Source organism: Aythya ferina (assembly GCF_964211825.1).
Source record: "Aythya ferina genome assembly, chromosome: 1".
NCBI classification, from domain to species: domain Eukaryota; kingdom Metazoa; phylum Chordata; class Aves; order Anseriformes; family Anatidae; genus Aythya; species Aythya ferina.
In genome coordinates, this window is record NC_140296.1 from 201,198,586 (window position 1) to 201,224,147 (window position 25,562).

The following is a 25,562-nucleotide window of genomic DNA, read 5'->3' on the forward strand; positions in this document are numbered from 1 at the left end:
AGCTATGGGAATGCCAAATTTGTCTTCATAGGAAACACCACATCCCATAGCAGTGCATGATACTATATTAAAAGAGGGTAAAAATCTTTCTCTTGAGGATATTACACTAGGTTTATTTCCAAAGCTTATCCCTGGCAAGAGTAGTAGTGACAACATAGATACAATCTTAGAAAGCATGCAATATTCTCCTGTCCTCCTAGAATTAGCTGGAATTTAGGATGAGAGAAGGGAAAGCAGTAAAAACAGAAATGAAACCCCAAAATGCCTGGGAAGTGTACAAGGGAATGGGAGAGGGGAAAAAGGGTAACTTCATTTTACTAAATATTTAGTAGCATTCCTTTTTTCTTAGCAGCAACTTCCCAAGGTTTGTTTTGCTCTACTGGTGCAGGGAGAGGGGCAAACCCTTTGTTGTTCCCCTACAAAACCCAGAATTGAGCAAAGAATCACTCAATGCAAAGCCAGGTCTTGTCATTGACTCAAAAACTTAAACCTAATCAAATTAACTCCATCATCATGGAAAATGGAAACCATTAAAGTGTGTGAAAGATGGTCACCCATAATGGGATGCTTTTTATTACTGGTGCTTTTTTGCACAGCGGTGCTTTTATACCACAAAGAACGGTCAGGAAGGTATGGCTGGAAGGAGAGATGGTAAAAAAAAGTGATTTACAGTAGAGGTTGAAAAAATGATAAACCACCAATCAGGAGAAAAAGTAAACATCAAAGATGAGGCTACTCGATGTCCTTCGCTGAGCCTCTGTGAAGAAACACACCCAAGACACGGCTCTCGCTTGGCCAAGCGTCGCTTATCCTGAGAAGGGCGAGTGCTTACCTTCCTTCTGGCTGCCCGCGGCGCTTTGCTGCTGCAACAAGCTCTGGCTGTACAAGGTGGGCAGCGCGGCCGCAGCGTACTGCTGGATTCCTGAGTAGGCCTGGGTGAGTGCGTCCATCGTGCCGGCCGTACCGTTCGTCAAGCCTGTTGCGCCGAGTCCTCCGTTCAGGGCCGCCATACCTGAGAGCATTTGAGCAACTTTACAAAAAACCCAACAATAGAGAAAAGAAATTGCACTTGTTCATTAGTGCTTTCCGAAAGTTGTTGGTATTATATTGACACTGACAACGACGGCAGTGCATGCAGCTTGGCGCGTCACCAAATGGGACTGAAAACAAAGAAACACGACTCTGGCGTCAGGATCACTTCAGCACAACGGTTGCACAGTCAAACGGACTCGCATGCAGCCTGCTACTGGCAAGTACTACAGCTCGGTGCTCCCCAAACCCCCTCTGCCCACTGTCCTCAACACCTGTGCTTCTGCTGGGGACATCCAAGGCTGGGAGAGCAGGACGCCCCAACCTCCATCCTTGCAATCTGGCCACTTGGGAAAGAGCATTCTGTGAGAAAACCCACTCTCTCTGGCCAGGTCTTTATCAGCAGGACATGACCACATGGTATCAGAGATGTTTTGCTTGTGTGGGGTCAGCAGAGAACCCCGATTAACAGCTTTTTGGAATAACACTCCATACAGTGATGGGTTTTGTCCCTTGGGTTTGCGGTAGGAAGATGAACTGTGAAGCTGTGTGCTTCCATCCTCCTCCTCCAGCTACTCCTGTGAGGACAGATGGATGAACAGCAGCACATCTGGAGTGACTGCAAGTGCTTCATCCAAACCAGGCATCTTTCATGAAGAAACAAGAGCATTTGGTTCTAGCAATGTGTTCCTTTACTCCTCACTGGAAGCAGAGTCACTTTATTATTTTTTTTTCTTTAAAGCAATTCTACATCCTGATAAACAACAGATTAATTTGACTGGGATGACCACTAAGGAAGAAGTTTCAGACAGGCTTGCTAGCTGTGCATAAAATGGCATCCCTTACCCATGCAAATAGTGCAGTCTGCAAAAGAATTTTGACAAACTCCTGGACTACATACAGCCTCTCTCCATTACTTCTATGCATCCTTATGGCTCCTAAGCGAGCCACATATAAAAATGAACGATGTTAACTCTTTTTTTTTTTTTTTTTTTTCCCAGAAATTCCAGAAAAAGTTAAATTTCCCATTACAGTTACCTTGGTAGTCATGGGGAGCAGGAATCAGAGACCTCATCGCCCACACCTCTGACTAATGTCAGAAGGAGAGTAAGTGCTCAGCAGGACAGAGAGGCCACATTTCATGCCCAACCAGATATCCTGTGCTCATAGTTTTTAGGTGAACAGCTCACAAACAACTTAATTGGGCTTAATCAGCCCCCTCAAGGTACAGGAAAGCAGTCACCAGAAAAAGGGGGCATCTGGAACCACCTGCAACCATTTCTTACACATTGACTGTGCAGAGTTTCTGTTGGCAAAAGGATGGGTGAAAAAGTGACTGGTAGAGTTGTATGTGGTCCCCAAAAACTAGGAATATTGAAAAGAAAGAGATAGCTCAATTTCAGACCAATAATAAAGGGGTTACGTGGAATTGAAGAAAAGTGAGGAAATCAAGCAGAGGACACTTTATAGTGAATTAACAATGAAATCTATTAGTCTGGGAAACAGTCTTCTTCAAGGAAAGTAGCATAAACCTTATCACATGAGTAATTTAGTGGTAGAAAGGATACTGGAGGGAATTATCCTGCATTGACAGAGGAGGATAAAGATACTGACCTACTAGTTTTCTTCCATCTCTTATGTAGATTCAGAAAGTGTATTCCTGTGAGTCTCTGATAATCAGGACAATTGCTCAAGTGGCACCTTTCTGGCTCCACCAGACTCTGTGCCAATTAAGAGAATTGTACTGCATAAATTATACCTTTTGATATTACTATAATTTGTGTGACTAAACACTTGACAGAAATGTGATATTCTTAGCCTTTGCTTAATAAAACGTCTTGCACTTTGAAGATTTCTCTTTCCCCTCCACCCCACTTCAGAACTTTGCTGTATCCTGATAGGAGATACTCGCTGCCATGTCTTCGAACAAAAACCTCTGTCAGAGCAGAGCCAGCTATTTCTTGTCTAATGGTTCCAGATGTAAAACAAAACCTGCAAGCCAATATAGTTTGTGAAGCATCTTACAGCTAAAGGACAGGACATTTTGAAAATGGAAATTCAAACTGATGGTATAAAGCAGTAATTTGGTGCTGAGCGTGACCTTAACCTACTCTGATGTTTCTGTACTGAGGTTTGTGTCATCGCTTGCACGTGCACGCACAGCATTGACTGAAGTAAAGGCTCTTGATAAAACAACTTGTATCTCTCCCTTTATTATAGCGTTGAAATAACCTGATAATAGAGGAAGTATTAGGATAACATGTTATCTTTTGTGAGTCATCAGCCTATTAGATAAACATGCTTTGTGTTGCTGTGGGCAGCATCCTCCCCCTTCTTTCGCCTAGAATCAATAGCCCCTTCCCACTAAATGATTTCAGATCAGCCAACAGATAGCCTCAGCTCACCTCACTGCCTCCGGGAAGGGCACTGCTATGGCTACCACAGAGTATGTGTCTAAATATGCCTCCCTCCTGAGCAAAACAGATCTGCAGAAAGGTGTCAGCATTTCTTCTCTTCTCCTTTTTTTTTTAATCTTATTTTATTTTTATGAAATATGCAAGATCCAGCTTCAGTTACACATCTTTGTATTTTTTCAACCAATGCACCTCAGTCTGATATTGAACTTTGATCTCTTACTCACTTTTGTGAAATAATTGTTTGGAGTTTCTCATCTGTGGCCTTCTGCTTTTCCGAGTTACATAATACAGAAGAGACAATGCTTGGCAAGTCCAAAGGTCTCTGAAAGTGCCTTCCATGCACCCTCAAATCTGTCATGAACAGTTTCATCTCCATTTTACAGATGTAAATATGGGGGTAGAAAGGCTAAGTGACTGCCCTGGTTTCACATACAACTACTGTGTCATAGCTGTCCAGTATCCTAATTTCATGGTTTTCCTTCTTAATTACAAAGAAACTCTTCTACTCTCTTTATTATTTTTTCCTCATTATTCATAATTCTTTTTGTAAGTTACTTCATTTAAATTTACTTGCCCCAATGGAGACAGACCAATGTTTTGTCATTTACGGTCTTAGATGCTTCAAGTACAAATAAAGATGACTGGCTGAATCCCAGTATGTACAACTGCTGCCAAACCCTTGGAGACAGTTGACTTACCAGATTTCACTTTACAGTATAAGGTTTCCAGACATGTTTCTACAATGCTTCTCTCTACAATGAGAATGCTATTAGTTTCCAGAACCCAGTTTATTTTTCCCAGACACAGCCAGGATCCAGAAAGCAGACTAAGTCTCCTAGTGAGCTCAGCCTGCAGTACATTCTCCCTGTGAATCTCACATACTTGGACATGATTTCAACAGAATACCTCCTCCAAAACCCTTGCGTAAATCAATGCCTAAGCCCAGTGTCACCTCCTGATACATTTTGGGGTGATGCTCAGCATGGCTGGTACTTTGGATCATTCTTGTTAATTCCCCAGCTGGAAGCATGTCACTCAATTCCAGCCTTTCTGCACAATTACTCCAGGAACTTTCATGACAAAACAATGTTTGAATGCTTTTACGGGAGTGTTTGTGACCACAGCATACTGTGAAACATCAAACTCATTGAACTTGAGGTTTACCGAAGGCAGGCTCCTGGAGAGGTCTGAGTGTGAACAACTGGATCAGAAATAGTCACTAGGAAAAGCACTGGCTCATCATTAAAATAGACAGGGGAGGTTGTTTGCACTAGAACAATGATTTGCTATCATTAGCATCACAAACAACTGAAGTTGATAATCAGGGTCCTCCTTCGGAGAGGAACAGGTGCCACAATGCAGCATACGAGGAAGCAGTTTCTACTCTTTAGACCTCTCTCATATATGTACATACTTTCGCATATACATAGACATATCCACATATATTTTTAAGTATGTGTGCTATATACATAGAGATATTCTAGGCACATACACACTCTGCACCCATAAAAACATCCATGAAGAAGATTTGGAACTGAAGCCAGTGTTAGTACAAGTCCATGGAAGTAAAGGTGGCTTATAACAAGCTTGAATTTGGTACCAGGTTGTGAATACATCATTAATACTTCAAATGGCACATGCAGGTAAGTTTGTACAAACAACACCTGAAAATACTTCTTGAGGAAATGTAAACTGTGTTTGCAGCCTAGCAGTAAATGTTAAAAGGAACGCAAAAGAAGGATTCCCACACAAAGTTAAGAGCTCTTAGGTGATTCATTCTTGATGTTGATGAAGGGAATGTTATCTTGGAGTGCTCCAGTGTGCCTGGGTTCTTTGTACTTGTGGGAGGGAAGCAGTGGGATGCTGTATGCCGCACTTGATATTGCGACCTCTTATAAACCATGTAAAGGGTAATGACTGTTTATCAGGGGAAGGACATTTAATGTTTTCTTACTTACGGCAGTGTAGCCCTCTTACTAAGAGAGCTCATGAGAGTAGATAAGTTAGCTTTTCATGCATGCCATTTTCAGTGGCATGCTGTAATGAGTTAGAAACAGATAAGAAACATTGGCCTTTTTAGGGCCTAATGTGCTTACTTTTCTTAAATTGTTCTTAAGCCATATTTACCGTGAGGTTGTTTGCTTGTGTGAAATATGCATGTCCTTGCCAGAAGCAAGACCTGTTTTACACAAGGCCCCATGCAACCACTCATCATTGCTACATGGACAGCCATCAGCCCCCTTCCTTCCCAACTCCCAACAATGACAACCAGAGATCACAGAACAAAAAGATTGGGTGAGCAGCCAAGTAACAGTGACAAAAAGGACATCATGCAGAGCATCAGAGTGAGCAAGTGGTACTGAGGAGGACATCCATTCCTGGGGGTACATTATGATGGGTCATGGACTGGTAATGACTAAGTAGATTCCTTGCATTGCTGAAGGAAATGCAAGGAACAACAGCAGCTAAAAGAAGGGAGGGGAAAAATGCAGCTGGACCAATCTCTTCCATTTCAGGCAAAGGTGAAGTCATCATAACAGAAACAAAATAAATTCTTCTTCAGGAAAATCTTGACCAAGGCTGAGAATGAGGAAGAATGTTCCATCAGCTATTGCCATCTACTTAGGGGATGTCAGGGTTTAAGATGTATTAGGATAGATGCCCATGCTCTGGTATTACAGCTGACTGACTGCACCATTCTCTTATACTTCCAAATTAAAGGCCAAAAATTTGCCTTCATTTTAAAAGCAAGTATGCTGCTCTTAAGTCAATTTGATAATTCCTACAGACATTTTAATAGAACTATGTCTACGGCAAACATGCCTCTCTTACCATGACATTTCTGAATGAGGTTTTGTGTGTTGAGATGATATACCTGTTTTCAGACTCCCAAAATGAAAAAGGAGCCTCTCTTATAACATAGGTAACCAGACACCCTGCTGACATTTCTTTTACCTTCCATTTGCCCTGCAAGAATAGGAGTCTTTTTGCAGGGACCCAAAAGACTTCACTTTGCAGAGCAAACTATGTGAAACTTTATTAAAGACTCCAGAACTAGATCAACTTGACCCCCTTATTTTGCATATAGATTAAAAATAATTGTATCATCATTTTACAATTGGTAGTTTTTGTGAAATGATTATTGGGAAAGGCTGTCCACCACAGCAATAAATACTCACTGTTTACGGTACCTGCTAGTGCATTAATATTATTCAGTCCAACAGTGGCTCCTGCCAGTCCTTGGAGAGTACCCAGAGAAGTCAAAGAATTCATGGCCGCACCAGCTGTGGAATTAGCAGTTGATGCAGCCACTAAAATGAAAAAAAAAAAAAAAAAGAAGCCAAAATTAAGGCCATATTTTAGTTATTTTAGTTGATCACAAAACCACTTACAATAATTTTGAGAGCAACAACAGGGTTACTTGCAAGAAAGAAAGAAAAAAATATCAGACCAATAGACCAACCTTGCTCAAAAAAATATTACTAGTATGGAAAATTCATGGAAAGTGATGAGTCTTGCACAGAAAAGACTGGATGACAGAATTTAGCACTATGCTATTTGCAAACATAATGCAGAAACAGCAAGATTGAGAACAATCACTTTATCAAAAGTTTGTCAATCAGTCTAGCATTCCAGAGTGATCAGCTAGCTGGCTGAGATATTGCCACCTTTTAATAACCATCTTTGAAAATATAGTATTATTCATAATAGTTTTGTTGCCATACAACACACTTTTCGCTGTAGGCCTCTTAAGTGAAATCTGAATTATTCTGTAAGATACTACCCTCTTATTATGGCTATAGGGCACCATATGAACACTATTTAGAGGCCTGAAGTTTACAAAAAGAAGAATTCCATGCCAAATACAAAATGTAACTACTACCCAACTTATTGTAGGCTTTTAGGCTGGTCTACGTACGCAACTAGCCATGCATATGACCACACAAATGGTATTGTATGCACTTCCAAAAGCTGTGCCAGAGGGGTACTGAAGCTCAGGTGGATGACAGGTCTTTGCTGCTATGATGCTGAGGGACTGCTGATGGTGGGTGAGATTAATCCATCTAAAACTGTACGCTTAGGAAGAGAAAGATACTTTTCTCTTGTCACAGAAAAGTAATAAGGCACCTCAGAAATGCCTAGCATTTAGGATAGGTTGGAACAAGAATTGTGTGTTTCACCCACAGAGGAGCTTTGAATAACCAGTGTGGATTAAAAATTTAACCTACAGGTTGGTAAAGTTATACCATGTGAATCATACTCATAAAAGCTGTGGAAACAGTTAGGTATTTAGCTTGTATCCAGAGCCTTACTTTAGTGTATCAATCATAAATACTTTCTTTCTTTTCCCTTTAAAAATGGCTTTATCTACTGAAAAGTTAACATTTGAAATCAGTGTTCTGTTGATCATTTACTGGAGGCACGTCATGTCTACACCATGTTTTTTTGTTCCTACCCATTATGTAGCTGTGAAATGGTTAAGACCACTTTTATCTTGATGTTCTTTTGGGCTGTTGAACACACCAGATTGCCCAGCATGCCCTCAAGAAAGTGAAGTCACTACAGTGTTCATCATCCAGTAAGGAAAGTAGAAAGCTAATTTTTAAAACTCAGTAGTTAAACCTCAAAGGTCTAATCTACAAAGCCATCCACCTTTACAACCTCAAGACCCACCAAAGACAAGTCTTTCCTCTTACTGTGCCTCAAAGTCCAAAGGACTCTCTTGGTGTGGGTGAGGAGAGATTTCCAGACTCTGAAAGATTCCTTGTCCCCACTTTCACCACATCTGCAATGTTAACTTGAGTTATTTTAAATGTTGCAGATAGAAGAAGCTTTGATTATTCAATCTCTCTCTGCAAGGCAATAAGCCAATAATGTCTTTGGTTAAAAAAAAAAAAAAAAAAAAAAAGGTAATCCAAGAAAGAAGTAAAAAAAACACCACTTTTGTCAGATAATGTGAACACCAGCAGAGAAGAAAGAAAAAAAATCAAAGGGAATGAATGTCAGTGAATTCCCTGTGACCAACATGGCTCTGTGTTTCTGTTCAAGTTCATTAGCAGATCATTTAAATGAAGTACATAAACCTCAAATCTGAAGGATCTGATTGGTTATGACTAGGCTGAATCCCATCCATGTCTGTTTCAGAGGATTATTACCATTTTCTCTTGAGGAAACACATATATTTAAGAAATGAGAGAAATGGGGGCTAGCAAATTGTTTGCCTGAAAATTACATTAAAGCTCTTGGGGGCAAATAACTCCTGTGAATGAGAGCCATACGCTTATGGATTGTCAACACATCTGTTGGAGAAGGCAGAAAAATCTGATTAAAACCTTCCCTCTTGCTCAGCCCACAGAGCGCATCGCAGAGGCTCTTATCATGGTCTCATTGCTCAAACACATGCTTTGGGGATGGCCAATATCTGGAGCCAACATCTCTTCTTTTTCTTTTATTCTTTTCAAGTTTCTCTATTCCATCAGACAAACACAGAGCAGGTGCCTCAGTGATTCTCCCATTTGAAGTTGCAATGCAGATTATTTAGCTTCCCTAAATAATGACTTGGCACATAATCAATGTAAAATACTCGTTGGAGAACTGAAGAACCTCAGAAATCAGAGTTTTGTTGTTGCGGCTATTTCTTCTGCTTAGCAGCTATCTATCTCACAGATCCACTGGGACAATGTTTTTTCCTGTTTGGCTTATTATTTCTTTGAGGAAAAAGAAACTGAACAAATTGTGTGGTTTCCATTATCTTATTGAACATGGGCTGAGCAGAAATGAAAGGAGCTCTTTTCATTAGGGCACTTGTAAGCGATGGATCCAGCACCTTGCTGAATGAGGTATCCTGAGAGATTCCACACCAGTTACCTTCTCCTCTTTGACTGCATCCTGCACATATGAAATGAAGATGAAGACAGTGATGAGCTAAAACATTATCATGAAGGGAGCCATAAGAAGACCAAGATTTAGAGAGATGAAAATCTGTCACAAAATGCTGCATAAAATCAACAGATGAAGCAATGGTATTCCTTGTCCCCCAGAAACTTACAGGGAGATGAAACGAAGTCTTCAAGACTTTGAAAGTCTTACAAGACACATGTGGAGACTTAAGACAGCTGAAAGTTTTTACCTCATGAACTCCCAGAATATTTTGAAATTCATCTAAAGACAAGAACTATGCTTTCTCTGTCTTTTGTTCTTTCCTAGTTTCTTTCAACTAAAAAGTTGTAATGTATATGGAAAGAAAGGGGAAAAAAAAGAAAAATCACATGCCTTGTGGTAACAGTAGATGACTGCACTACTTTGGGGGAACTTGGATATCTTTCTCATGTCAGCAAAGCTCTTGGGCTCCACAACTGCCCGGAGTAATGGCAAAGGAAGTATAACGCACTGTCTGAACAGTGTTATTCTGTATTTATGGCTTTTAGTTGACCAGATGACAAAAATACATTGGATACCTACAGCATTTATAAATTGTTTTTACCAGGGTCCCCTGCCACCATATAAATTAAAATAAAACATTTCACAACTCCCTCCATCCTCAACACCAGAACGTTACTGTTCTGCATCGAATCACTTCATAGTTGTGCTTAATAAACAGTAGACATCTGTCTCCAGGTATGTCCACACAGCTTGATGTGTGGACATGTAGTGCTGCTAGGAATCACCATCTTAGTGTTACCGGTGCACCAGCATTTGGCGGAAAACACACACAAAAGAAGTGCAAATGACTTAGGCTTTTGGAGTCACTCCATATGGCACACCTTGAACCCACAACATTTGGTATATTATTTTTCTCTTTATGTTGGAAATTTTATACCTGTCTCCTTAAAACCTATATATGTCAGAGACTCAGTATGTTTCCAGGGCAGCATTAACTGAATTACCTGATATGGAAGCTAGGGGTAGAGATGCAGCAGAATGGACTCCAGCCTGATGAATACTGGCTGAATATACAATAGTCTGAGAAGAATAGAGCTGCTCTTTATCTGCTGCACCTATCACTCCCTCATAATTTTAAGCCCTGGATAAACATCAGAACATGATGGATAGTGTTTTGTCTGCTTGAACGAACTTTTTCCTCTCTAATATCAGTCATTGGAATAAGCCAACAGCTTTCTCAAAGTCTCTGACTGTTGCTCAATCAGATACTATTTGCCCTAATGAAGGAGTTGCGAGGCTGAATCCTTTGGCCATTGTGAGAGCTCAGGCAAGATGTTCATCATATTCCCCTGTGACCCTTAAATTCTATTAATACGTGAAAATAATATAACAGTATTGGAAAAAGAAGTCAGTTTAGACTTGTAAGAGTAAGGAGTTGTCCTGTGACCCATAGAAAAATATGCAGTTTCTTGCAGATACGCTGTGTGCTGGCCACCTGTTGTCTTCTCCAACCAGGACACATAGAGAAACTTTACAGAACACTGTAGCATCTTCAACTGTGAAAGCTGAGAAGCTTAAAAATGTATATTTAACTATTAGAGACTGAAGATCCTTCTTCACTGTTTCCTCTGTTCCCAATTTTCTGTGTCAGTCTCACAACTACTTCCCTCTTTTTTCTTCCAAAGTACTCAACTTCACTTTAATAAATAGCCAGACATCCCCAAATAATATAAATAATGTTATTAAGAAGCTGAGAAATGGAGGAGGGCATGCCGCAGCCCTTCTTCCTAACACCCCAAATCCCTCCCGATTCCAGCCATTTGATCTTCCCATGCTTCCTCCCTTTAATTGATGAAATTTTTGCTGCAAGACTCATTATGAAAAAAAAGACTTGGCCTTTGGTTAATATATTCTTTAACAGATCTCTCTTTGATATAGGAAACATATTTTGATTTGGAGTGGATGCTGTACACAGTATATATATATTTGTATTTAACTACCACTGTTGCTTTCATGGACATTTTTTAAGGCTGGAAATAGATTTTCATCTATTCTCACCAACATTTTAATTTCTGCATGTAACAGGTTACAGCACCTTCTATATCTGATTTTTTTTTCCCCTCAAGAAATCTAAATGAGCAATGAGCTGTTTCCCTTTTTATTTAAACAGCATTTCAACACAGTTCCTAAAAACTGCCAACCTAGAAAAACAACCAGTATTAGCATATAAACTTTTGGACATTCTGTTGGCTAGCTTAAATCCACAGAGTCATAATGATTTACACCATCTGGATTTACATCAGCTGGAAAACCAGGTTCAGCATCTAGGAAAGGCAATGATGTGGAAATATTTCTTTGGCTTTGCTGTGCACACTGTGGATGGGATTAATTTCTCCATCTTTGGCAGTCTCATAGTTAGTTTGACCTATTCTAGTCAAAGCTATTCTTTTGGATTGTCTTCGAGGTTAAGATAACTCTAACCTCAATGCTCTACCTTTAGATTTCTTTCTCAGGATGAGCTGAATTGCCCTCTGGAAGTGCCTCCACTGATTGAGATGGTAGACGCAGACCTGATATGCAGGTGGACATGCATGGACATAGATCCTACAGAGAGGTAACATGATGGGGGGTGGATGCTGCCTTTCCTGTTGGCCATATGTTGTGGTACAGACCTGTGATCTGTAGGTGAGAGGTCTGCTTTTGTCCTGTGTGCAGAACTGATGCCAAACTATGCAAACACTGAAATTTCAGTGTAATCCCCTCCATCAAATCTTGAGCTCACAGAATTGCCTGATGTTGGGCAATCCTGACCTAATATGCAAAGGATGTGCACTTTTCTGCAAACCCACCTGGTCTGAAAAAGGAGCTAGACAGCAGAGACTTATGCAGTGTTACAGTACAGGTTACACAAAGTAGCATGGGCTGCATGAGAGCATGCACGCTGAGCTACTGGGTGCTGCTGATTTCTTTTCCAGTTCTGCCTCAAACTTCTTGTGCTTCCTTGGATAAAGCATTCACTATGTTTGTTGCACAACAGGGTTGATTCTGCTGCTTCCCATTTGCTGGCTTCTCTTAGAAGGCTGTAACTTGCAGGCATGGGTACATTTTTATCATTCCTACTTACTCCCTATGCTTAAGACCAAGGAGTGTCCTTGACAGGGCTCCTAGGTATTCTCAGCACAAAAACCAAGGACCTGTGTTCATCTGTAGTACAGACTTCATGCAGTACAGACTTGTAGTAGAGATTTGGGTAAATATCTGACCCCCTCAGCCACGTTGCTGGGGCAAATTGTAAAATCCTATTCCCCAACAGAGGAGCCCAACTGGAGGGTCCAAGAAGGCTGCCTGGGCACTTGGTGATAAGACAAAATACTACGTTAACACACCCTCTCACTGCTGCTCTGACTAAAAAGACATTTAAATCACGCGTGCGCTGCTATAATTTTGCAGCAGGATGGTTTAAAGTGTGTATTAGACCACATTCCTTCCTTAATTTATTTGGTATATACCTGAGTAACAAAGAACTCCAGTGACTTCTCAGCAAAGCCATTTTCCACAGAACAAAAGGGCTTCTTGGAAACTCCATACTATGTTCACTAACTTGGCACTACTTTCTGGGTGGTAATATCAGTAGGCTGTGCACTCCTGCCATTCCTTTTTGCCTTGTCCACTCCTCTCCTCTGCTTCCACACTTCTAGCATACTGTCTGGAGATGAAACAGTCACACTGCTGGCCCTGTACTAAGGTATTAAAAATATTAGAGAGGCATTTCAAAGATTATAAGCGAGGTTTCTTTTTGGAAGTGTTATTTTGGTTTTAGGGTAGGACTACAAGAGAGAATGGGCAAAGAAAATTAAAGGCAGCTTCCTCTCTGCCTGCTTGGAGGGTTGCTGTAGACCTTCACCTACTCCATCCATGTGAAGAGAAGAGCTAATGCTTCTGGAGCAGAATCAGCTTTCTGGTGCTGCAGGGCTTCAGGGCAGCTCCAAGACTGGCTTAACTAAGCTGGCACTTTCCAAATAGAGATTCACTACAATAACTATGTCATCTCTGCTGACAGCTTTCCTTTAGGCAGCTCTCGGTTACACTCCACAATTGCCTGTCACTACCTAATGCATGGCACAACAGGAAGCTCAACATTTACTTTGATATCAGCTCCCTGCTTATCTGCTTTCTGGTCACATCCTGCTTAGTCAGTTGTAGAAGATGTGCATATGTTAAAAAGCAAAGCACACTGCTCAGCTGTGAAACACAACTTTGTTCTTGTTGTTTTACTTAATGGAGAGTTAAAATAATTCAGTGTTGGAAGCACTTTGCTCCAGTTAAGATGATACAGTGGTGCACTAGGGATCAATACTACCCAAAAATTTAAGGTTCAGTATCTCTATGACTCTAAGCATGAGAAGCTGCAGAGAAAACAAGCTTTCTTTTGGGAGACACTCCTGTCAAATTTGTATTGGCAGTTTTCTGAGTCCAGAATCTTCTTCCTTGACATGAATTGCAGTGTGTTTCTGATTCTCTGCTGCCTTCCTGAGCCCACTGACTCCAAAGACGAGTTAAAATCTGACTTAATTTGATCCTGACTAAAGGGTTACAAATTGAAGAGACCAAGACAGGCAGAGTTGGCCAACCTTAATAAATTTAATACGGACGGATGCAAAGTCCTGCACCTGCAGAAGAGTAATCTCTTTCAGCGGCACAGGCTGGGGATAGATGGACTGGGGAGGAGCTCTGCTGAAAAAGATCTAAGGGTCCTGGTGCATGCCCTGGCAGCTAGGACACAACAGTGTCCTTGGTTGTATGGACAGGAGCAGAGCGAGGAGATCCAGCTGTTTTTTCCTGTTACTCAGCACTTGTTAGGTCTTATTTAAGTCCTACATCTAGTTTTGGGGCTCCTGATTGCAAGGAAAAAATTGATCAAGTGAAGAGAGTTCAGTGGAAGGACACCAAAGCACTCGTCCTGGAAGGAGACATTGAGGGAGTTGGGCTTGTTCAGCCTGAAGAGATGGCTTCAGGGCATCCTAACAGCAGCCCCTCAGTACCTGTGAGGAGGTCATCAGGAAGACGGAGCTGCATTGTTCACAGCAGTGTGGCAGGAAGATGAGAGGTAAATTGAGACAAGAAAGGTTCAGTCTTGATATAACAAAAAACCTTTTCTCTCTGAAGTTGGTCAAACATTGGAACAGATTACTCACATGGCCCAGTCTGCATCCTTGGAGTTTTTAAGACCTGACTGAATCAAGCTCTGAGAAAACTGATCTGACTTCAGACTGACCCTGATTGTCCCCAGTAAGTGACATAGAAGAGAGTAATGGTAAGAACTGGGGACAAATGGAAAAGAAATACTAATTCTAAGGAAAAAAATCTTTAATTTTAGCAAGTTGGATTTATTTTATTTTGTTTTGTTTTATTTTATTTTATTTTATTTTATTTTATTTTATTTTATTTTATTTTATTATTATTTTTTTATTTACTACCCAAAATCTCTTGGGTAAACAGAATATTCTTTGTCCCTTTGTTAGTAGAAGAGGGATAATGAAGCTAAGAGACAACACTGGCTTTAAAGATAATCAGATTAAGGCTATGTTTTCTACTTCCTTTCTAAGCTTTTGTTGCAAAAACCAATGATGTTTGCAATGATGTCTTGCAAACTGTACCTAAACAATACGAACACTTGCTGGCCCAAGTGAAAGACTAAGGATATTGGCAAAAGTTTGGTTGTGTTGTCTTTGCAAAGTCTGTGCAAAGCTTCCAACTTTGTTCTGATCTATAACATCTTATTTTGGTTGTGGTACGCTCTTAAACAGAGAAAAAATGGCACTTGGCTGTAAGAGTTTCTTGTGTAGCAGTGAATCTGGATCACCAGACTGGTGTAGACTGATGTTCTGCTAGATTCTGGCCTGACCTGGTCTTGTTTAAGATGTTTAAGGTCAGTCAACTAAGGTGCATTAACCGTAACAGGTTGGTTTAAGGAGATGGAGGCTATAAACTTCACTCCTAAACATGAATTAACTATTTCCTATGGAAAAGAGAAGCAATTCAAGCATAGGGATGATGGAGCTTATGAAATGAGCATCATAAACATGAGTATAGGGGAGAAGCGGGCAAGTCAATCACACCGCCCATGTGACATTGCTCTCAGGAATTTGCAGTTGCATTTCTGTCTGAAATGAGCACACTCTACAGGCTCTGACTGCATAAGGAACATTTTAAAGGGGAAGAATAATTAACTGATGACAGAGGCATCATCATTATTAGATAATCACAACCCAGGGGCATTAACAAACGTTGAGTGTCTCTAATCCCATGGGGTCTAATTATTCTGTGATAATAACCACACCTCCAAGTTTTAATTTATTCTTATGGAGAATCGGGGGGAGGGAGGTAGGGGAAAGGGGGGCATTTTAATATTTTTGCTGAAAGAAGATGCAGTTGGCCTTTCAAAAGGGCTCATCAGTATTCTAATCTAACTAGTGCCTGTGATTGGCATTAAATTGTCTGCCCTTTACGGTGATCTCTAGCCAATCTGAGCATTCACCCTCATACAAACTGATGGTCTGCCAGTTGCTAACATAGCCCCAGCACCAGTTGTGCTTCTTGGGGCTATTTTTGGCAAAGAAGATGTGGATTTTCCTGCTCTTGGGAGGTTAATTCTCTATCAGGTTCTCTGACAAACACAATGGCCATAGTGTGGAAAGACGAGTAAAAACTTGATCATTTTCTGGTATCTGGGAAGTGCTGTCTGACATGTCAAAAAGGAAGATTCTAGTAAGTTTAAGCGCTCTGCCTGTGCTTGGAAAGAATAAAATAAAAGTGACAGATGCTCTCCAGGGAAAGAGAACCAAAAAAGCAAGAGAGCAAGAAAGAGTCGGGGGAAACGAGAATGACATTATGGAGAGACATATACTAATATCACAGCCTTCCCTGAATAAGTCAATGTCCCTCTATTTCTTCATTACTCACAGGTGAACGATCCCTATGAAAGATTACCCACGTCTTCTCAGAGTGCAGGAAAAGAGAAACACTACTGAGGAATGGAAGAAGGGAAAAGAGCAGCCTCTCAATGTCTGATTGCATCTGTGTCACGCACATGAAATTGAGACTAAGCAAGAAAGAGGGGGGATAAGGAGAGAAAAAGAAGAATCTTTCCCCATGGTGATCCTTTTGGCTGAAGGTGGCTTTTTGAAAACTGCTTTATATTTCACAGTGTCCTGTGAGTGCACGCTCACACACAAGAAACAAACAAACAAACAAAACCAACCCTAAACATAGAGAGGTGAACCAAGTCATTCAAATTCTTTGCAAAGACAGAAGCAGCTAAGGTTTCCAAGAACTGGAGACTTAATTTAGACTCCTAAATACACACATTTCAGGAATGCATGGGTCACTGAAGGCTAAGGAAGCTCTCTGAGTTTGGGACAAGTGAAAATCAGGGTCACTTATGTTAATCACTATGTCATTTATGTTAACGCTTAGCTTCACATTTCTGATTGTCTTTAAATTACAATGTCTACACTAAGCAACTTCCACAGCTCCCCAGAGGAGGAGGAGAATGCAAAGCAAACAAAGGCACTAAAGGTATGGTAGACAAAGCTATCAGCTGGCTAATTTTGTGGTCCTCTATTTTTCTGTTCCACAAGTTTCCTACAAACTTGTCTATCCATCAGAAGCCCCTTATTTTAGGAAACAAGGGATTACTTATTGGGCATATCTGCATGAATCTTTGTCGTTGTGTTTAAGGGTATATTTTCCTTTGAATTTATGAAGATGGAAAGAGAGACTAAAAAACAAGTTAATATTTTGGGCCAGTTCCACACTGAAACTTCTGTTTTGTTGAAATGCATTATTTGGTGGAGACTACCCACCTCTTGTGTAAGCTGAAAGTCATACATCTCATTTCAGTGCTCTGCCTGAAACACATTGTGTGTTCTTGACAGCAGACCACAATGATAAATTTCTTTTGGTTTTGGTTTTGGTTGGAAAATACATTAAGGAGGCAGGAGAAAACAATAGGGCATAGTGGACTGGTTTGGGTTAAACTTCATAGCTGCCTGTTAGATACTTACAACTATAACTGTAACTAAATGAAATCAAACCAAACTGAAATCTCACAATAGGAAGAAAATGAAGACTAATTACTGTACATTTACGACTTTGTTTTACTCAGTGGGGCCAAGGGCCATGGCCTGTTTTCACTGAAGTACCACTGACTTTACATCAAAACCAGAGCATTTGCATTTCTGTGGGGAACTTGCAGCTGTGCTCTCATGCTTGTTCCTGCTATCTCACACTTTTTGGGGTAAGCTACTGTTCAGGTGCTCACACCCCAGAGCTGCAGTGATCTCCGTGCAGAGCCACTTCAGCCTACAACCACTTCTCAATCACCTTCCAAAGAATTTCTGACGTGGAATTAACGAAGCTTCACCTCAGGCCAGGGTCTTCTGCCTGCAGTACAGGTTCTGTCACACCACCCCCAACAGGTCTGTGACATCTTTGACATACTTTCGCCAATATGTAATAAAAACAACCAGTAGCATCTCTCCATAAAAAAAAGAGTTAGTGTCAGGAGAGCCCAGGCCTATAGTTTGACGTAAGCCATGTTTTTGTTGTAAGAATAATCAAATCATTCACAAAGGCAAGTTTCCATCCTGGTATGTGGGAGATGTTGGCCTGATTCATCTTCATTTTCATCTCTCTAATACATCTGTCTAAAGATCAGGTAAACTGTCCTTTGGAGATGTTTGTCTTTCCAATGCTATAGGATGTGTCTAAAAGATTTGTTTAGTTCAGATAGAAGTTCTATCCATGCGATCTTAGAATAGAGATGAGATAAACTGATATATTGGTATTTTGAAAAGTTCAGAATACACAGACATAGGAGTTACAAGTCCAGAAAATTTATGGATAATAATTTCCATGGAAGAAGGGATTTTTAGCAGGGCGTGCAAGCACAACCTCAGTGTAATACGATGACCCAATGGGTAGTCATTCACCTTGGTAAACAATGGAACTTGAGGACTACCTGGTCTCATACAAAATTACTTTCCCAGCTCCTTTGCAGACCATTCCTAAAGTCATATGCAGTTTGATGTGGCACTGGTTATTTTAATTTGTACTGCATGTTTTTGCTCTGCAACAGCAAAGGTCATCATTAAGGCAGTCAAGGGTTTCATTAATTTGGTTTTAAACTCATATAGTTGTTGGAGATACTTGTGTTTGGCCAGTGCATAAAATAAATCAATGGCTCCATATTCAGTGAACTAGATCTTTTCAGACAATGCTGCAACAACATTCACAAACTCTAATTCCCACTATATTCCATAATCTATCCTGTCTCAGGAAAGCAGACTATGAGTATCTATGGACACAAGCACAATTCTCCAGGGCTGCAGGAGCAGTGCTGGCAGTAGTAAATGTTAAATAGTTGAAAGCTCCTTCAAGTGCTTGAGTTTTTCTACGATTTGGATTGTTTTCTGAATATTATGAACTCTAGCATTTTCTTGGCTTGGACTTGTTGTAAAATATATAGCATATAAACACACATATCTACCTGCGTAGCCAAGCTGACAGTATCATGTTTCTTTAGTAGAAAACAACTGTGAATGAGCTTGAAATACTACTTCCAACAAAAACAGAAAAACAGCCTTCTTACAAATTGGGATTCTTGTGGACTGAAACAGAGATTAAGAGTCGGGTAGAGACACACTTTCAAAATATAATGTGTTACAAAGTGTTATTTGTACACTGCAAGCAAAGTAAATCCTGAAATATGCTAACGCAATGGATTTAATACTTTAGGACGATGATAATGTACTAATGTTTAAAAAACAAACATGTCTCCTGTTGAATTAGATCCTACTAATCCACGGTTTAGTACTATACACTGTTTCCTAAAAAAACAACAACAACAAAAAACACCCCAAAGAATTAACCAGCACAATGCTTCACTGAAAAATATGCACACATTTCTGTCCTTCAACCATGGTGATTATGCAATTCTAAGGAAACAGAAAGGTATTTTTCTGTGCCAAAAATTCATAAGATGTTAACGTTTATTCCAAAGAAGAGGCTAGGAGCTTTTCAAAAATGTGTCTTCCTGCAGTTGTCGGGTAGCCTCACACTTCTTCACTGACAGGTTCTGCCCACTCTAAACCCAACCTTCCCTAAGATCTTTTAGGCTGAATTAATACACCCCTGCTCAGAAACCTCCTTGCTAGGAGAATATGCAACGACCTGTTACATTTTATGGGACAAATGTGCAAATGGGTAATTCTGGTGGTTAATCAGTAGGCAGCCTGCTGCCACCTGCATCCTTCAGGTTCGTTTTTCCACCTGATCAGCGAGAGACACTGCTGTTCCAGGAATGCTCCACGAGAATTCATCACCCCTCTCCTCTCCTTCCACTGCACTGGGACTCCGGGAGATTTTTAGCCACAATTTCTCTTTAGGCATTTTAGACATTTTGAAACATCATTAAAAACACAAATATAGGTCAAATTCATGCCCAGTCCCCCTAGTTTTGGCTCCAATAAGTATGCTTGGATGCTTACTTAAGGGTGACCTAATTAAAGATGAGCTTAATACCAATGTATTTCTCCAAGAAGCAGCATCATCTCTGGGCACTAAGAGCAGTCACAATCAATTCATTTATTTAGAAGCCTAACCACAGACTCAGAAACTTAACGCAAAGTGAGTGCGTTACTTACTCCTTCCATCACAGACAGCAGTCTCCCTGAACTATGAATTTAAGTGTCAGGCACTGGGTGGTGGGTGTGCTAAGGCAAGATTTTCCTCCATGGCTTCCTTGCAAACACGTAGTTTGAAAAAATTGGTGCTGAGATCAGGGTTAAGACATTGATTGCTCTGTGCTCACAGAGCAATGATGCTAATATATCTAAGGGTAAAATTGAAAATCATACACTTGGGTTGTTTAAGCATCCATCTGTCTGAGGCAGCTATTTAGTATGTACACTGTATATGTAAACCTTTATTTAAGATATGTGTTATATTTATCAACTTTTTTATCCTAAAAATAACTAACATTATGCTAGGGAAATTTCCTATGTACTGCAAAACAAATTAAGCTTATTTAAAATGATTTTATAATTACGGAACTTGCATTAATTCCACATGAAATGGTACAAAAATAATCAATTTGTACTACAGTATAAAAAGTGCCATTCTGCATTTTAAACTGATCTTTTCCAACATGAAACATCTAGTCCAATTCATTCTTTAGCAAACTGTCAGACCTTCCTACACACCTACTGGTAGGGTTATTTTTGGATCATCCTGGAAGCAAATCACATCTATCTCAGTGGGTGTACTGGCCTCTAACAAAATGTCACGGTGGCAGACTTGCACTGCTGATTGGAGAAAAACGTATTGTACTGAAGTGAACAAAAAGAGAATCTTCTAAGAATGATTATTTGAACATTCTCCACTGCTTCTCAGCTGAACCATGTTGTATATTCTATAAAATCTCTAACATTTCAACAATTGTGTTCACAACATGAATACCTTCAACTAACAAAGACAAGTTTTATGATATATTAGGGGGTAGACAAAATAATGAACCACAGAAGCTAACTGTAAGTTATAATTCTCTACTTTTAGCAGGGTTCAGAAAGGATGAATTAATTCTTTCAGGACAGACAGTAATGGTAATTCTTTCTCTCTTTCTCTCTCTCTTTCTCTCTTTCTCTCTTTTTCTCTCTCTCTCTCTTTCTTTCTTTCTTTCTTTCTTTCTTTCTTTCTTTCTTTCTTTCTTTCTTTCTTTCTTTCTTTCTTTCTTCCTTTCTTTCTTTCTTTCTTTCTTTCTTCCTCAGTTTATTCTATACTTCAGAGAGTTCCTTTTTTTTTTTTTTTTTTTTTTTTTTTTTAGGGTGGCTGTTATACTAAAATGTCAGCATCTGTCTGAAAATGAGTAGTTTTAGAGTTTTGTGCTTAGGAGGACTTTTTTCAACATACAAGTTAATGGGTAAATTCTGATATAATATGGCCAAAACTGGGCTTGATTTTAAGAAAGTCTTACTTTCTACACTGTACGTTTTTTTTTGCACAAAGATTTCCTGTTAGGTTCACACAGCAGATAAACCTGAAAAGCTTTGTTACTGAAGCATGAATAGCTAGTTCAGCTGTGTGAATAAATAATAGTTTACAGAATCAAATAATCATGAAAATGTCATAGAAAATCAAGGCTCCTAAGTCTGAAACTGAATTAGCTTCTGGTTTAGCAATTCTATCCCCCCACAGCTCAGAATTTATATTGAGTATGTTTATGCAGATAAATTTGGATGTATAATTAGATGTTTTGTCTCTTCATTTGCACATAGAAGAGCTTTCCTACTGGTTATTGAAAAAACATTTATGCATGAATTTTAAGAAATAAAATTGAAACAAGCCCACAGAAGCAGTGGAATCTCCATTCTTGGAGATGTTCAATCCTTGACTGAATGTAGAGTTCACCAACTTGCTCTAAGTGTTTCTGCCTTGAGCAGGAGCCCAGAGTAGAGACCTTGGGAAAAGACTCATCAGCCAGCATGATTTCGTGACTGTCATGTTATGGCATTAAACAAGAAAAAAACTATGCAGTGGTGGAAAAGGACAAGATGACAAAGTAAGTTGGTATTTAAAACCCGACTTCCACATTCTTCTTCCTTTTTAGAGTGCAAAAAGTTTTTCTGCTGTTGCTTAATATCAGTTTACAAAAAGATTGGGAGCTTCATAGCTCTTGATATCAGGAAAGTATCAAGGCTGTACTACCTATGAAGACCAGAAAAAAACACTGTCTGTGGGAAAATTAGGGTAATGGGTCAAATGAGGCAAAGGAAATGTCAGACTGTTAGAGACAGATACCCTCATCCTGGGCTCATATATCCTCCCTTCATGTCTACCTCTGGAGTAGCAGGCTCTCTGTGGGCTCTGTGCTATTCCATATGTTTGCAGGAGGTGGAAAGGATGTTCTCTGATGGAGAGGTCAAGATTCTCAACATTCAGCTGAGATTTGTCCTGCCTAAATTATGAAATTTACAGTGCTAATATCTACGTCTGAGGTAGTTCTTCCAAACTCCCTTTTGAGTTACTGGGAAATGCAAACTTCTGAGACCCAACCAAGGCGGAGTTGAGACAAACTGGCTCAGACAACGTATGTGGCCACATGGAGTTGGGTAAAAACTACCCCAAGGCCAAACCCCTACATTATGGAGTACTACAGCTACATGCCTTTAAAACAGGAAAGTATTGTAAGTTAAGTGAAACGAAAAGAAATTGAAGAATTAATTAACTAAATAGAGGTGATTAAAGTAAATAAAGGAAACAATTATCATATCAAAATAAAAGACAAGGAAGATGATTAAATGAGTCTTCAAAAGACCCGTGAGAAACTCATGAAAGACATAATATGCATTTTACCTGGTTTTTATTCTTTCATGATTTCATTTTCATTTTTATTCACTACCATCTGATAATTGCAAGAAACAGTTACTTTAACCATGGGCAATTTAAACCATTTTAATTTTTTTTCCAGGGCCAAGAGACAAAAGAACCTATTTATTGCCTGAGGGGATTTTTACTAAAATGAAAGCTTAATCTTTCATGTTTTTTTAAGCAAAGGCTTTTAAAAAATCATTTCTAACAATGCTGTAGGGAGAGACTTCCATGGGTATGCAAAATTGAAATTATAAATTTACAATTATAAAAAAATTAATAGTTTGGGGGATTGCATTGTCTCTGTTCTTTCTGAATGAATAGCATTTCAAGCTTAAGAGAAAGTATTTAGCACATGGAGGAGAATGAGTGTCCTTAGACTCTCTGGCGGTCAAAGCTCTTTAGTAAGTGTACGGAACATATGAGAGAAAGATCATTGGCATTTAATTTGTTTGGAGATATGTGACTGTATGAACCTTGAAGGAGTTTCATACAAATTGAACAGTTACTATTAGTACTGAATATTTTTCTTTTCCTTGTGAATATATTGCCATTAGAAGCCAGCAGCAAAACTTGACATTCTCAAATATCAGATACCATGTTGGTTTCTCACCTCCTGGCCTGTTTTTCTGTGTTGCCAGTGCACCAAAGTTGGTCTCACCTCCATCCTCACCTTAGTAGTTTGATGTATTTAAGGTTGCTAATCTTACCTACATAAAATTAAGCTGCCAGATGATTTTGAACTGACATAGTCACAAGCTGGGGCTCTTATGACAGATGTCTACAAAGGACAAACGAAGAGCTCTTGGTCAAAGACAGATACAGGAGAGATGTTCAGGAGGGGTATGGTTATATATGGGTAAACACATGGACACAATTTATGTGATGTGGCTGCCATAGCTTAAGGCATATCAGAAATACATGCTCATGCCTATCCCTTTTCAGTGCAGTATTTTGGCTTTAACAGAATCAAGAAAATGATTAAATTTAAGCATGTACCTTTGCACTTTCCTAAATTTGGGCAGCTTTCTGAACTGAGAAATATTAATTTAATACATTATCTGGAGAGACACAAACATTTCTTCCTGGGCTTAGTGCAGGCTTTGAAATCAGACAAAATAATTTACACTTATGAAACACAACAAACTGAAGTGTTCTATTAAAAGAAAACTAGACCAAAAAAATACCCTCAAGGCTTCCAAACATCCACAGACTGAAAGGCAGATTTAAATGTTTTCTGCCAACATATTTCAAGTTCTAATGGAAATACTTTAAGCTACTATTGAAAGCTTTACTGAACTAAATTCAGTTTACAAAGAACAGAGAAGAATCATTGAAGATATTATTCAGGTTTACAAAATATTTAATAGGGTGGAGAATGTGGAACAAGATAAGAAAGGTTAAACTGAAGGACATTTTAACAGGGATTGGTTTTAGGCTGGCTGTGCAACACAAACAGGTTAATGAACCTATTAGATACAGACTTTCTCTTGGGTATGCCAATCTATCTAATATTAAAAAACTTTGTGTACAGCTACTAACTCTCTATCAGACTTTCAAAAGCAATTGTCATTCTTAATACACTATTTCAGAGGCTAACCAGCCATGATTTTTTGGAAAATACCGCATCTTCAATGTGTCAGCCAGAATCATTAATCTCTTTGGAAAAACCTTGCTATCTGTTCCAAGATGGCACCTTGAGCACTGCTATGCTGTTGTTATCTCAAACAAGTATCTGCCCAGCCCAGCCAAAGCACCTTCTTAAGCATGTGCTTCTGCAGACTTGGACATTGCCTGATATCACTCATCCTTACAGGCACTCAGGAGACTGGAGACCAACTCAGCCAGGCTGGAGAAGGAGATTGTGTTGGAGGGAGAGGGAAAAAAATGTGGACCTTAACTGTGAATTCAAGTTCTGTGCTAACACGGCATAGCAAAGAGCACTGCAGAAACATGCTGCTGCCTGAGAATCTCGTGCCCCTTTGCTGCAGATTATAGGAAAATTCACTTCCAGACCCTCCTTGCTGAAGTGCAGTACATTTAGTTGTCCTGAGAAGTCTTGTCAGTGTAGCTCAAGAGAAGCTGCGTATGCCTTGGGAGGACAGGCTACTCAGACATTTAACAGCTAAACTGCAGAGATATTACACAGCACGCATGAAATGCAACATTTCCGCTTCTCTAAACGTGTGACATTTAGACAGGAGCAGCGCAGAAGCACTGACACTCAGACTACCCTTTTGCAATGTGTTAAGACCCAGCTCCAGGATGGAGAGAAGAGTTTGCTGAGTTTTTTTTTTTTTTTAATAAATCATCCAAACAAAATCATTTTGACCCAACCTGCTTCTCAGAGCTGTTGTGGCTGATTATTTTTAGGTCGATACGAAGCTCACACCAGAAACAGGAAAATGCTGCACAAACTTACTATTTAGTCAAGCTGCCTTCCATTTAACCTCTCCCCCAAACGAACAATAAAACTGTAATATAGCAGGAAGTATTGGCCAGCTTTAACACCCGGCAACACACTCAGTCCCAGTTCTATTGTGCAGTGAAGACTGTTTTCCTTACTGATGAGCTCAAACCGTCTGCCATGAATTACTTTTTCATGGGAAATAAATACACACTTAAACAAGATTAAACACAAATGTTCTTTAGTGGTGTCTAAAATAATACAAACGTTTTTTAGAACAGCAATAAACAGACTTCATGATGCAAATAATTACACCCTGCAGCCTTTATGTAAAGATAAGTGGCCAGATTCTTGACTCAGCTTCTTCACTGTAAATCCAGAGTAACTACACTGAATTA

General features: G+C 39.6%; 1 protein-coding gene across 20 annotated transcripts in view; it reads right to left on the reverse strand.

Annotated features, from left to right (window-relative positions):
* The window catches only part of CELF2 (CUGBP Elav-like family member 2), a 560,320-nt gene that overhangs the window by 13,045 nt on the left and 521,713 nt on the right, over positions 1 to 25,562 (reverse strand). For 8 of the 20 annotated variants that reach the window (XM_084506670.1, XM_084506664.1, XM_084506678.1 and 5 more), the window contains 2 exons: positions 6,626 to 6,757; positions 833 to 1,030 (listed from right to left, as the gene is read on the reverse strand). In XM_084506670.1, coding sequence (XP_084362796.1) covers positions 833 to 1,030; positions 6,626 to 6,757 — 330 coding nt within the window. The remainder of the gene's footprint in view (positions 1 to 832; positions 1,031 to 6,625; positions 6,758 to 25,562) is intronic. The other 12 variants (XM_084506666.1, XM_084506680.1, XM_084506668.1 and 9 more) reach the window with 3 other exon arrangements.